General features: G+C 38.3%; 1 protein-coding gene across 5 annotated transcripts in view; it reads left to right on the forward strand.

The window, feature by feature from the left end:
• sptbn1 (spectrin, beta, non-erythrocytic 1) overlaps positions 1-18,023 on the forward strand; it is a 140,755-nt gene that overhangs the window by 90,118 nt on the left and 32,614 nt on the right. For 3 of the 5 annotated variants that reach the window (XM_042501881.1, XM_042501879.1, XM_042501883.1), the window contains 16 exons: positions 5,274-5,447; positions 8,383-8,474; positions 8,872-8,952; positions 11,091-11,206; positions 11,311-11,423; positions 11,538-11,725; positions 12,381-12,498; positions 12,708-12,866; positions 13,129-13,224; positions 13,356-13,562; positions 14,990-15,164; positions 15,293-15,444; positions 15,575-15,793; positions 16,426-16,506; positions 16,900-17,106; positions 17,271-17,482. In XM_042501881.1, coding sequence (XP_042357815.1) covers positions 5,274-5,447; positions 8,383-8,474; positions 8,872-8,952; positions 11,091-11,206; positions 11,311-11,423; positions 11,538-11,725; positions 12,381-12,498; positions 12,708-12,866; positions 13,129-13,224; positions 13,356-13,562; positions 14,990-15,164; positions 15,293-15,444; positions 15,575-15,793; positions 16,426-16,506; positions 16,900-17,106; positions 17,271-17,482 — 2,390 coding nt within the window. The remainder of the gene's footprint in view (positions 1-5,273; positions 5,448-8,382; positions 8,475-8,871; positions 8,953-11,090; positions 11,207-11,310; positions 11,424-11,537; positions 11,726-12,380; positions 12,499-12,707; positions 12,867-13,128; positions 13,225-13,355; positions 13,563-14,989; positions 15,165-15,292; positions 15,445-15,574; positions 15,794-16,425; positions 16,507-16,899; positions 17,107-17,270; positions 17,483-18,023) is intronic. The other 2 variants (XM_042501882.1, XM_042501880.1) reach the window with 1 other exon arrangement.

Consider the following 18,023-nt stretch of genomic DNA (forward strand, 5'->3'; position numbering starts at 1 on the left):
CCTGCTTATAGCCTGCACAAAAAAACTGACTGACCACCACCGCTAGTGAATGTGATTTTATTCACTAATTGGCTGGTGGCAGTCAACAAGGTGAATATCGGCTGATAGCGATTGTGCAGCCGATAAATCTGTCAGATAAATGTAATGAAGTTTAAGTATAATGTTGCTCTCTGTAAAGTATTAGAAGTAGAAAGTGGCCTTAACTACCTCAAACTTATACTTGTATAAATGTACTAACTTACATTTCACCAATGTTGTAGTTTTAATCAGACAAACAGGATGAAATATTGCATTTATTGTGGACTATTTTCAGAGGCGGATTAATCCTCGTTTGGTGTTCTAGTGAGTGTTTGGCAGCAGGGCAGTTTATGTGGGATTGAGTTTAAATAAACTACAGTGTGTTTGTTTAAGGTGATGAAGGAGTATGTCACCAAGTGCAACAGAGTGGTTCAATTGTGCTTTTTTTTCATCATTTTTGGACAATAAAGAAGCTTTGTGGTACAGAGGAATTTTGGGAGAGTATAACCGACATTCATCATGCAAAAATCAAGCACAGACATATATTTTAGGTCTCAGTTGAGTAGTTTTTTTTTTTTTTTCAGAGCAAACGTGGAAACCCCGCTCCTCAACACACAACATGACAGTGTTACAGTTCAGTCTAAAATCGGCTAAAAGCACCAAACTGTCTGTAGAGGTAAAACCATTTTTGTTTGCTTTCAGGGACCAAAGTGCTGATTTCTGAATCTCTGCGTGGTTTGTTAGATTTGTGACTCCAGCAGACAACAGTCCAAAATATCTCTGGTCTGAGTCCAGATCCTGAATCAGTGAGTGACTTTGAGCTGCGTGGTGTTTATGTGTTTGTGTGAGGAAAAGCAAAGACAGCAGTGTTATTGTTGGACGGCGCCCTGGTTGTAGTTTGGACAGTCAGTGTTGGACGGAGGACATGTGGCGTGGGGTGGGATGTATCAGCTCTGCTCTGACAAATCAGACATTTATTTTATGATGGTTATTTATTATTTCTGCATTCAGTTTTATTTTTTCCATATTTAAACAACCCTAAACATGTCAGTGTCATCCTCGTTTTCAACTACAGATCATCAGTAGAGTGCAAAGTCATTAAAAACAAAAACACATTGAAACCAAAAATATAGAATTATGACAATTAAAAAGCATAAAAAAACTGTGTCCACTAAGGTCAACTGCTAAGGTTACATGTTTAAGGCTCCAATTTTATTTACAAATTTCCTTGCTTTGGGACAAATAAAGAATTATATTATCTTATAGATAAACATAGATACTAAGTATATAAGTCAATGTCTTTTACAGAATGTTTATTAAACTCCAAGTTTTTGCAAAATATACAAGATAAAAAAAGGTCATCAGTCATATTTAGGTGAGGATGAAAAACTCACATGTAGATGAAAGAAGCAGTCAAATAGCACACTGAAGATCGATAATCAGCAGCTGGTCTCACTTTTATTTGGACTCAGACCAATTGCGTTAACGTCAGTTTGGAGGTAGATATTGACCAGATGGACTTATATTTTATTGTTATTAGATCCGTTGTAATTGCATCAGAGTTCTGCTCCTCCAGAACATCCTGCAGCATTAATCCTCCATGTATCACACAGACGTGATACAGAGGATGGTTAAAAAAAGAAAAAGATGGACTTTTTAAAAGATTGGCTCTCATGATATTGCACCTCTGTTGCACCAAATCATATATCAGTTAGGATATGTTTACAAAACAACTCTGTAAATACTTTACAGTATATTTGGTGAAAGAAATGATATCAGTATTAATGTTTTACCATTTCTGAGACATTTGCAAAGTACTGTAATGGTAAATATGCGTGGAAATAATATCAGTGCTGGTAATGCCATGGTCACAAATTGATATATGTTGGTAAACTAGCTTACTATAAACATTATAACAGTAAAGGATGTGTAATTTTGATTTTTTTTTCTCTCTCTTTTTTTTCGCTGTGTTTCACCCTTTCAATGAATGTTTTTTTTAAAAAGATGGTGTTAAAAAAATAATCATTTATTTTTGTTACCAAATAAACCAAGTCACCACATGTGTCACCACCATTTCACTCCAATATTTTATTTTATTTATTTTTTTTTTTTTGGCCTCAAGGACATAAAAATGCAAATAAATGAATAGAAAAACAAATAAATTAAATTAAATTAAAATACAAAAAGGACTTTTAAGGAATACTAGATTCTGATTGGCTGCAGCGTGTCCGTTAAAAGCCGATAATGAACGCCTACTAAGTAGTTCCGGTTACATTGTCTGGTCAACGTTCTAAATTAATGCGCTGGCCACAAAGTAGTGCCAGCCTATACCTACAGTGAGTGTGAGGGACGCAGTCAAAGCGTCCATTTTCAGTCCATCAAAAATACCGAGTGTCCTTCGTGGATGTGGTGTCCTTCACTGTCTCATCCTCTAAACACCACGAGATGGAGACCGTGACACGCGCTGCAGGTACCGAACTGCCCCGGTGAACTAAGTCAACTCGCTAACAGTAGGCTAATGTTATTCATGGCGTATCGTTTGTCCGTGAAAATCTTTCATTTTGGGAACAGTTTTATGGCTGGATAGCTAGATCGTCTTGGTGTTAAACATACTGTCAAATTATGTTTTCTGTTAGTCACCTGTACGCGACGTTATTTACTTCGAATCTTGCTAGCATAATGGTAGCTTTCTAGCTAATAGCCGAGCCACATCGCTAAAGATCTCCCGCTGCTACGTCGTATCTAAGGGTCGGCCTATATACTGGAGAAGCTAATAACGTTTCCATTACATAAGAATCCTTACGGGGTGGTGATGATTGTTCCAGTTATTAGTCTGAGGTGTTACCGGGAAACCGACTTATGACTTGTAAGAACTGTAGATTTAGGTATAATGCAGGAAGAGATTTTCAGTTATTAATGGCCTCCGATGAGGCAAAAGTCCTTCATTCATGTCTCCATGTCGGCTACTAAAATTATTTTATGTATTTATTTTAGTTTTTATGAACGGTTCTAAAATAGTAGATTTAGTGGTCAGTACATTCAGTTTGTAAATAAAGTGCTAAGTAATGACCACTATTTACAAGCGATTTCTAGCGATGAAATGTACAATAATAGATTAAAAACAAAAAATTAACTAAAAAAGACCAGTATGAACACACACAGGGGCTTACCTATTAAGTTATAAAGTTGCACGATTTGCATAAATTATTAGTTCTGGTTTTGAAAAATGATAATGGACTTCTCTTAAAGCATTATCCCATACATTAATTACATTGCATTTGCTTGTTTTTGGCTTGAACCCCTTGATTAAAAGCCATTTACCTGTAGTGTCTTGACCTGTTTCAGATATTAATAAGTTTCCACTCATACCTTCTCACATGGTTTCATTTTAATAACTATTTGAGCTTGGAATATGCAAAAAAAAATCAAATATTTCACACAAGAATCAAGGATTACAGAAAATTTCCCCCAAAAATAAATACAAATATGTTCTTCTCAATGTTAGTTTTTAGAGTGCTCCGACTCCTAGGCTGGGATCCACCAGACCAAAAAAGCTATTTGTGTGTAAAGTAGTTCCACAAGTTGTTAATAATCAATCAAATGATGAAATATCAGTTATAGGCTCCAAGCATTTTTTTCCTTTTCATACCTTTCATGCGAAAAAAAATACTTTGGTTCTTTTAATTATTTTCTCTTTTATATTTGTATTTATTGTCATGTTCACCCTCAATGGAGTTTTTTGTTGTTGTTTACCGAATGTTTGTTGTCTAAGTGCACAGCTGTCAGACGGAGACTCTGAAGTAAACAGGTTATCACAGTGTTAAGTCCCTCCACTGGTATAATAATATCTGAATCATTCATCATCTTTCATTCTGCTGGAAAGGCTCACTGATACTCGCAGGTGATGCCAACACTTCCTGTCTGTTATCACAGGAACATCACATGGAACTCTGTGTTTGTATTTGTTTTTAGATACCAATTATCTCATTAGACCAACAAAGACTTCTTTATGTGAATGTGTTTATTACAGAGGTCAGACGGCTCATTTACAGTGACCATGTTGTAAAATTAAAAACACAGGGCTTGTCAATAAAGGTAATAGATGTTAATTTACTGGTAGGAAAGAAAGTAAAGTCATTTTGTCTGACGGTATTGATGGGCTCTCTGAAGGTATGGAGGTTATAGATGTTTAAAAATGATATTTTTATATACAAAGTAATTTTTTTTTAAATTATTTTATTTATTCGCACCATTAAAAACAGTAACAAAGAACAGGTCGAAAAGAAAAAACAGGTAATACAATAAATTACAATACTTAGAATAAATGTCAAAAAGATAAAGACAAATTATGAATGTGAATATAGGAGAGTGTGTAGAGTTAAGATGCTGCCTGAGTAAAATCTAAAAATTTAAAACACGTATCACCTGTTTTTGGGTTTGTCTAATGTGTGCAGTAATATTCTTAGAGCTTGACCATAACATGAGTTAAGTTTGCTGTGCAGCATAACTCAAACCCAGAAGGTAGTGTGTACAATTTTAAACAATGCTACAGTCTAAAAATTAAGTTATGAAAGTTTAATTATCTGATTTTCAGATATTCATGTCTTCAACAAAATTCAGAAATTACTCTACAAATGTGATGTTTATAAGAATTTAATTAAAAATAAGAATAATAGTCCAACTCAATTTGTTTATCAATTTTCAAAAATGTTACCATAAAGAATACTAAAATTCAGCAGTTGTTTCAGCGTAAACAATCGTTTGGTGTACAGTCTGTGCACCAGAATATTTCAGGGCTTTGTTGAGTCATTTAATAAAAAACTGGACAATCTGAAGTCATCATTGTATTTACATTACATAGAAATTGGTATGCAGTTACCATTTCTTTAATATCACTCAGCTCAGACCATTAGCTCACTTAATTTTCCTCCTCAGCCTCCCAAGATTTTTGGTGAACTATTGTTTATTTGTTTATTTGGAGATTTTTATCGCTTTGATTCTTAACAGCAGTCTTTGCATGATTGCATTTAGATTATAATTTTGTTTTATTGTTTAATAAAAGTTGTCCTTGTTCATAATCAAAATAACTTTCTCTCAGTAGAAAGGACAATAAAAATAAACGTGTCAGTTTTGAAGTCGGTCAGCTGTGTCCACAGCTGTTCTCTTCTTCTTCGTTTTAATTTGGCAGCAGGAAACAGTTCATGGTTCCTGGTTTTTCAAGGTTGTAAATAAACTTGAATATGTTTTTGTTTCAGCCCAAACCCACCAAGGGTCGGATGAGGATCCACTGTCTGGAGAACGTGGACAAGGCCCTGCAGTTCCTGAAGGAGCAGAGGGTCCACCTGGAGAACATGGGCTCCCACGACATCGTAGACGGAAACCACCGCCTCACGCTGGGTCTCATCTGGACCATCATCCTCCGCTTCCAGGTAAGAGTCAGCTGTGCAAGTGTGCATCCCGACATGAGGGGAACTTACTCTGTGACATCAGCTTAAATCAGAGGGCTGAACCGATGTTATGGGTCATTTGGTCCATATGTTCAGTTACATTTAAAATTAAGGAGTACACAACTTATGTTTGTACCCTCGTTTGGTCCTTTCACCTGCAGATGAATTGCTGTTACTATTTTTGCATCCCAGTTATCCTACCTGCATCACATGCTAATAATTAATTTGGCATCCCCACATAAGTTTAACTGATTTTTTCATGTATTCTCAAATTGTGGAACTTTATGTTATAGGTGTTGTTTGGACAGCAACTACTCCTCTTAAAATAACTTAAATGAGCACAGTCTGTTTGGGTCATTACACTTATTTGGCATCCCCAAATGGGTTAAATGAGTTCAGTTTGGTCAGCAGAGATCCTGATAGTGCGGCCTATCTGGGGCACTGGATTTAAATAATGGTTTGCATTACTATTTTTTGGATCCCAAAACAACGACAGTATAGTTATATCAGAGCTGATGGCCTTATGTACAGCCTCATACTCCATCCTATTTTAATGAGTCACATAATATAAAGGGATGCACAAATATAATTGGTCTGATATCATGTGCAGACATTTGTAGATCAGCCAAGTGAAAGTCAGCCAGCAATTACTATTAAGTTGAAAAGAACGTACTTAACAAATCTGCAGCAATGTGTTAGGATGGGAATCGTAAATAAAAAAAAAAAAAGAAGAAAAATCTTGCCTGGGTCCAGATCTTTGAAACAGCCCACTCCACTGACTTTTGAGTTGACTGAACATGAAAACGTAGTGCAACGAGACAATTCTGTTTGATATCAGACTAATATGAATCATCATTAATATTTTTAATGAAAAGATAAAGTGCCTCATTATTTCTGCAGATGATTGCTGTGTAATGTTAAATCCCTTTTAATCCCAAAACTGTGACATTGCTGAATCTTTAATCATTTCCTGAACGATTAGGAGTTGTCAGTTAAATATTTTGCTGTAATTTTTAATACATTTTTTAAAGTGTGAAAACTGTTAAACTGCTTCTTTTAAGGGTTTTTTCTCTGCCTCAGACTCATTGATCTCAATGAATAAGACCCTATTAAATTATTGCAATCACACTCAGATGAAACACTCGTCATGTTACTGTATGTTGACAGGGTTGTCGTGTCACTCGGGTGATGATGTCATCGTCAGGCACAGTGAACAGTTGGGTGAAAAGGATTTATATTTTATAAGCTGTGAGGATTAAAAAAAACTCTTTTTAGTGGTTTTAAATCCTGCAGTGGGTGATATCGAGCCGAGTGCAGAGTGACAGCAGGACCACTGTGTGTGTGTGTGTGTGTGTGTGTGTGTGTGTGTGTGTGTGCGCGCGCCATATATGCTGCAGTGGTGTTGATGTTGTTGATTTGTGGCTCAGATGCGGCTCACGCTTTTGTCAGACTGAGACTGATGGATGTCAATCAATGAAGGTGAGATGTTGGAGAGTTTGAGTGTGTGTGTGTGTGTGTGTGTATGTGCTCTGCTGTTTTTATGAGGACTTGCTGGTGTTAAGGACAGTGTGGAAAATGAGGACTTTTTGGAAAATGCTGACATTGTCTGACAGCTAGGATGTTTTCAGAAAGCGGGGACATGTTGGGACAGCGTGGGCTGTTTCAGAGGGCGTGGATGTGTTTTGAAACTGCAGATATTTGTTAAAGTGAGGACAGTTTTTGAAAGGATTGACATTTTTATAAAACAAGGACATTCTGAAAAATGAGGATATGTAAGGTGTTTAAATTAAGGACATGTGGACATGTCAAGAAAGTGAGGATATTTTGTATAAAGAATAGGTATTTTTAGAAAGTAAGGACATTTTTGGACAGTGAAAACATCTAGTGTGCACATGGTGAAAGGTGAGTACAGTTTTTAAAAAAGTATGGACATTTTTGGACAGTAAGGTCTACAGGTTTTTTGGGGGGTTGTCATAAGAACTAGGTGAAGCTTAGAGTTTTGGGAGTGCATCATTAATGTCCTCACAAGTATGGAGGTGCAGATGTGTGTGTTTGTTGATGTCAGAAGTGAGCGTGAGGACATTTGTGCAGCAGGGAACGCGTCACGTCAGTGGCAGACCTCACTCTGGATGGATTACACATGCTCGAGTGAAAGTTTGAAAACAGGAACATGTGTGTGATGTGTTGAATCGTCTTGCGTGTCTCAGTGTCAGTTTTTAAAAAGTCATCTGTATTATTTTATGTGTACTCTGATCGCTGTGTAATGCTGTTTTCAAAGCTTTGAAAGAAAATGGGTTAAAAGAACAACTTGGAACATTTTCACAGTTATTTAATTTGTTTCGGGATGCCATGATCTCTGTATGAACTGTTGCTCTTAATCTTTTTTATGCATGGCATGTGTGTAAAAATAAACCAAATATTTAAAAGGTATTTCCAAAAGCTGAATCAACAGCAGGGATTTGTTTATGGTAAATACTTTTTGCATAATTTCTTGTTTTTAAGTCAATTGTTATTGCCTTTATGGTGATAATATTAAAGTTACGTATTATTTAATGTAAAATTTCCCCTTTATTCCCTCCACGTTGTGGTATAGTTTCTCCAGTTTCCATTATAAATGTGTCTTTACATTAATAAGGGAAAAATCATTCAATAACTTGATAATCAAAAATCAAAAAAGAAAGTTAAAAGAGCTCCATGCATGCTTTTAGTAAGTTCTCAAACATAACATTATGAATAAAGTCAGGTTAACTGTGCCAGAAAGAAAATTACAAACAAGATTTTACTCCATAGTTAATGTGTGAATAAACCATAATTGTTTTATGAATTAAAAAATGTGCATATTTTGCAAAAAGCCAGCGTCTATCTTATTAAAGTCTTTTCTACATCATCACTCTGTCTGCTTGTCTCTGTGTCTCAGATCCAGGACATCAGTGTGGAGACGGAGGACAACAAAGAGAAGAAGTCAGCTAAAGATGCTCTGCTGCTCTGGTGTCAGATGAAGACAGCCGGGTGAGAGTTAACACACGTTTAAAATCATTTTCTAACATCTACAGACCACTGAGTGTTAGTGCTTCTCCAGAATTTAGACAACATTCTCTATCATCCCTGTTGCTTCCTCTACCTCTGAAGTTAATATACAAATTGGAAGTGATCTTTATTCCCCAATAGCTTTAACTTTTCCACCATTAACCAGAATTTTTAAAGGCCTTAGTTCTGTTTGCTGAAGTCGAGGCGAATAAAGTGTGACAGTCCCCTCAGTGATGGTCTTATTAGTTTAATTACACTAACAGCACTAAATAAATGTAATATGATATGAAAAAGACAAATGGTGCACCACTAAGTACCTGTTCAGTAGCACCGGCTGATCCGAGAACCTGACGAGCTGTGATTTCCTCTTCCTGTCCAGATATCCAAACGTCAACATCCACAACTTCAGCACCAGCTGGAGAGACGGGATGGCCTTCAACGCTCTCATCCACAAACACAGGTAGGAGCTCAGGCTGAAACTCATCACACACCACACACACTGGTACAGCTACTGCTACTTATCTACGCTATGAAGTCATTTTTACAACAAAACAATGATTTTTTGACAATTTTGGACACAACACCAGTTACAGCACAGTGGAGATTTTTTTTTTACTTGTAAATGGATTTCCTTTTATATTTAACATAAAGTTGGTCAGTTAAGTGCTCTCTCAGTTCATTGTTCATACAGGCATAAACGTAACATATTTCCAAATGTTTGCACTTAAAGTCATACTTTGCGGTTTTCAACCAGCTTTGTAACAATACGGACATTGTGCGTAAATTAACTCCATGTTGCCAGTGCCCGGATCTTGCTGCTCATTTGCCAGCGAAAATCATCCAGATGAAGCCAAACAAGTCATGCAGCTGACTCTTGCTGGCTCTTGGGCTGTTGTTTGAACTATATATTGGTACTCCACATTTTACATAAAAAATATAGAGACAGTTAAAGAGAGAGAGACCCGCCCCACTCTGTCTCAGACTCAGATCTAACTGTAAAACTAGTTTGAATCTCAATATAAACCAAGATTACGTTACTACACTGCCTATTTCTTGCCTAAAATGTCTTCATAAACATAATTTAGTGCTCTGTTTGGTGTAATAACAGAATTTGTTAAAAAGCGGGCATGCTAGTGTTTCCTGTATTGTAAAAAATGGAGGCTGAAAAAACTGAGATCACACTGATGTTTTCATATATATGCCAAAGTTCTGCTGGTGTTTTGTGCATTTCCAGTTTCTGGCAGAAACTAGCATTACATCATCGCCCATCAGAGGAAGTGTTTGTTGGTCCGATGCTGCAAAGAGCATGGTGATAGTTTTAGGTAATCTACCTCTGGAGGAAAAGCTAATGCCACGGTCCCTTTTCTCTGTTTTCTCTTATCATGTAGCACCAATTTCAAAAGTATCTTTTGAGATACTGCTGCTTTATAGGCAGTCGTGTTTTATTAAAAGCAGTAAAATACTTGTTCTAAGAAAAAAATGCTGCATAGTCAGACATTTCTCTGCTTTTCTTGCCCGCCAGCAAAAAATGATGCCACATGAACTATTTGAAAGCTGCTGTTTAATCATGTGAAATATTCTACACAAAGCAGCTTTAAAGAGAAATGTTGTCCTCATTACCTCATGATCCACAAACACAAGTAGCTCCAACATCACATCATGCCTCATGCACTCTGTTTGTCCTGCTGTAGCACTGCAGTCTTTTTTGTAATGACTGCAGTCTCAGCTGACAGTCAGCAGACTGTTTTCCTCAAACCACACTGAGACTGAAAAACATTTCTTTATGCACATTCAACCCAACAAAGCTGATATTCTGAATAGTCATGCAGCAGATTAGAAAACATTATTTATTTTTTTTCTGCTAATTATTAAACATTTGGGGTTTTGTGTTTGACTGAAATCTCCACTTGACCTGGAATTAATGTTCTTTTCTTTCTAGTTTGAAGAGTTAAAAACGAGAACATTTGAGAAGAGTGCATTTTAGTCACGTATCCACATCTCCATTTTTCAAGACTGCTGAACTTAAAAACATCCAATCGTAAGGTCATAGGTCATACTGAATAAGACCTGCAACAGAGGTGGCACTTTATATAAATTAAAAAGATCTTACACGTGTTGGGAAAAAAAAACACATTTTATTCAAGATAGGAGCAAACTGAAGGCGTTTCAATCAGAGCATTAGCTGTGCTAGTTTGTGAATTTGGGGGTTTTCACAATTTGTGGGTGGAACTTACACATGTTTGGTGTTTTATGAGCCTTTATGAGATATTCCAGTATTTTTGGACTCAGTAATCTTTTTTGACTAATTTTAAGCCAACAAAATAATGAATAATTTAAGTGTAGAACAGGCTGAAGATCCTGATCCTCGTGTTGGAAAACAAAAGTTCAAAAGTAAACATGTTAACAGAATAACAAATAAAGAAAAAAACTATGAAAAATAAAAGTAATTAAAGCATTTTAGAATCCTCTTTTGGGGAATTTGTGCCAAATTTTAACATTTCTCATTTTCAGTTTTTATTTATTACTTTTTAATTTAATCAGATTTTTTAAATTAATTAATTTATTTATTTTTTACTATTTTTGAATTCTTGTCTTCAGACCGGACCTGATTGACTTTGATAAGCTGAAGAAATCAAACGCACACTACAACCTGCAAAATGCCTTCAACCTGGCCGAGCAGCACCTGGGCCTCACCAAGCTGCTGGACCCTGAGGGTGAGATAGCACGCACACACACACACATGCACGCACACACATGCACGCACGCATTGTCATATAGTGTGTCCTCTAATCTTTGTTTTCTGTGTGTGTGTGTGCAGACATCAGTGTGGACCACCCTGATGAGAAATCCATCATCACCTATGTGGTGACTTACTACCACTACTTCTCTAAGATGAAGGCGCTGAAGGTTGAGGGGAAGAGAATCGGAAAGGTGACCATCCACCCCTCTTCACCTCGAATAGACTCTCATCTCCGCAGACATTAAGGGACCATGCTGGTGTTTGTTTGTTTTTTAACATCTTCGCTCCTCTTTTGTATATTCCAGGTTCTGGATAACGCCATTGAGACAGAGAAAATGATTGAGAAGTACGAGTCTCTGGCGTCAGACCTGCTGGAGTGGATCGAACAGACCATCATCATCCTCAACAACAGGAAGTTCGCCAACTCTCTGGTGGGAGTCCAGCAGCAGCTGCAGGCCTTCAACACTTACCGCACCGTGGAGAAACCACCAAAGTCAGTCAGCTCTGGATACACGCACACTAACTTTAAACACTTCCCCAAACTTTACCATTTCAGCCTCAGCTCCTTTTGATGTATTACGTGTCATAATATCACACTCCTCAAAAATAATCTGATGGTGTGTCATATGCAGCTGTTAACCCTTAGAAACCTGAATAAAGTGGCTAGATGTCTTTCAAAGAAATGAGAAAAAGGCAATGAGCACCTGAAGAAGAAATGAACAAAAAAATTAGAAAGTCATTACAAAGAATTACCCGAAAATTACCAAAAAAAGAGAGAGAGAAAAAAGAAAAGAAAAGTAAAAAAATAGAACAAACAAGGAAATGACCTTTAAAAAAGTGCAGAGACATAATAATGACATTTAATCCTAATTTGAAATATGTAATTATGATCATGCTGAATTTAGTTTTCTGGACATTTTTCAGTTGCTTTTTTGGAAAAAAAAAAAAAAAGTTTCTAAATCTACAAAATCTTGCAATTTGTGTGACAGTTATTGCCATGTTGCTCGTTGCCTTTTTTCACCATTTTTCTGAAGAAGAAATCACACTAAGTTTTTAAATACTTGAGAAAGCTGTCTGAACGCAGCAGAAGCAAAGTGATGTCACTCCAGGCTTTAAAGGGTTAATGATCTAGTTGTGTATGTTTGCAGGTTCACAGAGAAAGGAAACCTGGAGGTTCTTCTGTTCACCATCCAGAGTAAGATGAGAGCCAACAACCAGAAAGTATACACTCCCCGAGAGGGCAAACTCATCTCCGACATCAACAAGGTGACCTCACCTGCTGTGATGTCATCATACGCTCTAATTAGTCTTAATGCGTCAATGATCTCGAAAACTTTAGTTGATTTCAGCATAGAGACTGAGCTTCTCTAAGTTATCAGTATTTCATTATAATTTTAACACTTGATGGAGAGTTCAGGTGCATTTTACCGCTTTAACTGATGTTTTATGTCTCGTGTGGGTGTGTTTGTTTTTAGGCATGGGAGCGTCTGGAGAAGGCGGAGCACGAGCGGGAGCTTGCTCTGAGGACGGAGCTGATTCGTCAAGAGAAACTGGAGCAGCTCGCCCGACGCTTCGACCGCAAGGCAGCCATGAGGGAGACGTGGCTCAGTGAGAACCAGAGGCTGGTCTCCCAGGTAACACACACGTCCTTTTTCTATGTATTTGTTTAATTGTTTATTGTCAATTGATTTCATCTTTTCAAGCATTTGACCTTACAAAGACTCGAGCAGGACTGAACGTTGTCGTAAATTAAATTAAATTAAATTAATTTGTGCGGCATGGAGTATGTGTGCAGGCGTTAAAGTCCTATATGTATATAATTTGTTCATATGTTCCCCTGTCCTTCCTTTGTACCCTCCCTTCCTTCCTTGTTTCCTTTTCTCTCTCTTTCTCCAGGATAACTTTGGATTTGACCTCCAGGCCGTAGAAGCAGCCACTAAGAAACATGAAGCCATCGAAACAGATATTGCAGCGTACGAGGAGCGCGTTCAGGTCAGTTCATCACCTATTTTCTGATTTTAGCATCTTTTTGTGACATCTTTTGTGGTTTTGGAACCCAAAACAAGGCGAGTTCTGTGTTTTTCTGTCCATTCATCCCTCCTCCTCTCATTTCACTGGTGCAGGCGGTGGTTTCCGTGGCAAAGGAGCTGGAGGCGGAGAGTTACCATGACATCAAACGCATCACGGCCAGGAAGGACAACGTGATCCGGCTGTGGGAGTACCTGCTGGAGCTGCTGAAGGCCCGCAGGCAGAGACTGGAGATGAACCTGGGCCTGCAGAGAGTCTTCCAGGAGATGCTCTACATCATGGACTGGATGGACGAGATGAAGGTACGGAGTGGGAGTGAATCTGAATTTATTTTAACAAAAGTTCTTTTTCAGCTGTCGGGGTTAAGATAATATTGAAGATTTCCATTGTAGTCCTTAATGAGAAAAACTACTGAATATTAAAATATTACAGACATTACCAGCATATCCTGAACCTTGAACTGTAGGAAGTCGACCTCACGTGTTAAATTTATTTGTCAGTTTAGGTGAATTGAGAACATTTTTAATTATAATTGACAAAATTATTCTTAACCCTATAACACCTTGATCAACATCAGTTTTCTTGTGGTTTATTCATACACCTTCCTACAGGATTTAAACCTCTGAAAATTGAGAAAATTGGTTTCATTTCTTTGAAAGTTAGCAGGGGGGAAGTTAATATATATTAACAAAATTGGGTAAAATGTACAGAAAACTACATTTACATTTTTAATTGCTATTTTTTGGGCCAGTACTTGTTTACTTGCTCCATGCCCTCTTCCCAAGAAATCAAGCCAATTTACTCAGGTATCAAAGGGTTAATTCTCTGATTCTTTCTGATGAGTGAACATCTGATTTATTCTTGATTGACAGCCAGAGACAGATCAAGTTTAAAATTAGGCAATTTTTCAGTTTTCACTTTTTTTTCAACTGTGGAAGACAGTGGAATACAGGAATTAATTTGCTGAACATTGAAGAATGGACTTAGTTGTATCAGAACCCAAAAAATTGACTGTTTTTGGCAGAACAGTGCCCTCTCTCTGTGCTGTGCTTTAAAGCGATCCTCCAGATTTTCCTGAAAATACTAATTTGTCATGATGCCACTATGTTTTTAGTTGACAAAGTGTGAAGTAGATATATCCGTGATTTTCAGCAACATTGATTGTGACAATGTGCCTTGTGGAAATAGCATGTATTCTCTCCATATACCAAATATAGTGGTAATGACATCCAGAAATAATACAGTGCATGTTTTTCAGCTTTAATGGCTGTGGGGTCAAAAATGTCAGTTTGAATGGGTTTCAGTGGTGCATTTTTAGTGCTTGAATGTAACAATTTTGTTTCCACAGTGTATATTCGAGTTATTGTGGGGGCTGAGCTGGAAATCCCACGATTAAACAAAAATAGAAAATCAAGCTTGCCAAAATGTATGCCAGATGCATGAACACAGCCAAAATTATCAAAACTTGAAAAACGCAAAGTAAGAAAATGCACCAAACAGTCCCTAAAGGTTGAAGTGTCATGCTTGCTGCTTGCTTAGTGCTGCTGTGTCTTACTCTCGCACTTGCGGCCTCAGACTCAAACTTGGCCTTCTTGTCTAAACAGAGTAATCAAAACAAAGGAAACAAGTAAATTCTGAAGTACTACAGTCTCAGAAAGAGAAGAGAAATTATACAAGTTATGTAAACAATATTATGGCAACAATTACACCAGCCTCTCTCTTCCTGCAGATGCTGCTGCTCTCTCAGGATTATGGGAAACACCTGCTGGGTGTGGAGGACTTGCTGCAGAAACACGCTCTGGTGGAGGCCGACATCGGCATCCAGGCTGACCGAGTCCGAAACGTCAACAGAAACGCTCAGAAGTTTGCTGATGACATGGAGGGTGAGACAGACAAACTGATGGGTAGATGACATTTTAGATTTACTTTCTCTCGCTAGTCTGCTCTCAGTTGTTGTTTGTTCAGATTAAAAAAAAAAAAAAAAACAAGAAAAGAGCATGGCAATGATGATTTCACTCTTCCTCCTCCTCAGGTTATAAGCCCTGTGATCCTCAGATCATCAGGGATCGGGTCGCTCACATGGACTTCTGCTACCAGGAGCTGAGTCAGCTGGCGGCTGAGCGGCGAGCTCGCCTTGAGGAGTCCCGCCGCCTCTGGAAGTTCTTCTGGGAAATGGCCGAAGAGGTTATTTTGATTACTGTTATCAAAATAATTGATAGTTTACTCGACAGTCAAGTAGATGTTGTACTCAAATTACCAAACGTTGTGTTCTGAGGTGATGTAACTGTTACCTGAATGTGTCTGCGGTCTGCAGGAGGGCTGGATCAGGGAGAAGGAGCAGATCCTGTCCTCCGAGGATTATGGGAAGGATCTGACGGGAGCGTTGCGACTGCTGAGTCAGCACAAAGCCTTCGAAGACGAGATGAGCGGGCGAGCTGGCCACCTGCAGCAGACCATCAAACAGGGCGAGGAGCTGGTGGCCGACAATCACTTTGGAGCCGACAAGATAAAAGAACGCATCCAAGACATCCAGGTATGCTGCAGCCGAGTTTCTATGAGGAGGCTTTAAAGTCTATATTATTTAACTTTTGGGGCTTTTTAAAGTATTGTTTTCAGCTGCAGGTTTATTTATCCAATCTGAATTAATACAACAAGAATAGTTAAATAATATCAAATTCTGCCAAATAATGTTTATGGAGTTTATTTGCAACTTATTACATTATTCATGTTGTTGCTGTATGTCACTTTATATTTTATGGAAATCTGGTGTCAAAAAGAATATTTAGCGCTGACTTCATCAACCTTTATTTTGAAATTCAGGCTTGTTATACATATCCTGTTTTCTTTTTTGGGTTGTGATTGAAAATAAGATGGTCACAGATTAAGTGTGTAACATACATCACCATCAGCTTTGTTATGAAGGGCCTGATTTTATTGCTCCAATGACCTTTTTTAATACCTTATTAAATAAATACAACTGTGATATAATATGTCTTATGTATTATGTATTATGTCAATGATCTGGAACAAACATGCAACAAATGTGAAGAGTAAACTGAGGACAAGATGAATGTAAATAATTCCTCAAACACCCAGAGTGTAATATTACTATTATAACTCCTTCATCTTCTCTTTTTCCTCCTCCTCCTCCTCCTCTCCCTGTAGGAGCAGTGGGCGGCTCTGGAGCGTCTCTCTGCTGTCCGTAAAGCTCGTCTGCAGGAGGCCTGCAACCAACACCAGTTCCAGGTGAAAACACAAACTCACATTTTCATAGTTTCTCATACAAATTGATGGATTGAATTTAAAAGAGAGAAAGAAGCAACACTTTCTCTTTGATGTTTCACTGTATCTTCCACCTCATGTGATTCATTTCTTCCAAGTTATATAACAATTAAAAAGACACCAAGATTTACTGCTTTATTCTAAAATAAAGTGAATGATTTTCTTCTGAACACAAATCTGTAAAACATCAGTACGAGGACATAAAAATACTCAATAAATGTATCAGTTTCTGCTCATGTAACAAAAACAAGTCCAGATAGGACTTATTCGGATCGGAAAAGAAACTGAAAATAATTTGGTTTTTTTTGTTGTCATAGTGTTTTTGATAATATTAAATTTTTCATTTTCTCCCTGCAGGCCGATGCGGATGACATCGACACGTGGATGCTGGACGTGCTGCGGATCGTCTCCAGCGTGGACGTCGGCCACGACGAGTTCTCCGCTCAGGCTCTGGTGAAGAAACACAAAGATGTGGCCGAGGAGATCGGCAGCTACCGGCCCGTCATTGAGGCTCTGCACGATCAGTCTCGCACACTGCCGCCCGAAAAGGCCAACTCTGAGGAGGTGAAGCTCTCACAGACACAGAGAACACAACACCGACCAGGGCAGAGTCTAAAATGACAGCAGGAAGGAGTTTCATGTTGAGGATTCGAGCCGTGTTCATCATTTGATTTCAGTATTTCTGTAGTCACTGATTTCCTTTGGTTGATGATGGTGTGTGTTTGCAGGTTAAGAGCCGGCTGGCGGGCATCGAGGAGCGTTATAAAGAGGTGGTGGAGCTGACGCGGCTCAGGAAGCAGGCGCTGCAGGACGCTCTGGCTCTCTACAGGATGCTGAGTGAAGCCAGCGCCTGCGAGGTGTGGATCGACGAGAAGGAGCAGTGGCTCAACAGCATGGAGATCCCCGAGAAACTGGAGGACCTGGAAGTCGTTCAGCACCGGTAAGGACCACACCGCAGAGTCTGTGAGGAATATTTGGGAACCAGGAGTCTGGGTTTTTAACTGCATGGAGCTTTTATTTTTGTAACACTTAACAAAACAGTAAGTGCTTCACAGTCAGATAAAAACATAAAACAGTAAACACATGACAAAGTGTTTATAGGCTGGACAAACAAGTGGAAACTGTCTTAGCTGGCTGTGATAGTCTGAGACAGCTAATAATGCATCAAACGCACACTTCAAGTGGCACAACAGCATCTGAAAATATGATTTTTGATGTACAGGTGGTCACAGGACCCTGTGACATCACTGCTGAGTGTGGTCAGAGGTGAAACAGGCTTGAATCTGACTGCCAGAGAGGGCAGCAAATATGCTTCTCCACCTGGTGTTTAATGACTTTTTAAACTTGCTTAAAGAATTAATTTCTCCTTAAAGAAACCATAAACTTGCTGTAAATCTTCCACAGTGAGCAGCTGATCCTGTCATGTCATTTGCACTGGGACAAGGGACCATCGTCATGCTGACGGTGCACTAATGTACGCT

This window comes from Plectropomus leopardus, chromosome 15, assembly GCF_008729295.1.
Source record: "Plectropomus leopardus isolate mb chromosome 15, YSFRI_Pleo_2.0, whole genome shotgun sequence".
Classification (NCBI taxonomy): Eukaryota; Metazoa; Chordata; class Actinopteri; order Perciformes; family Serranidae; genus Plectropomus; species Plectropomus leopardus.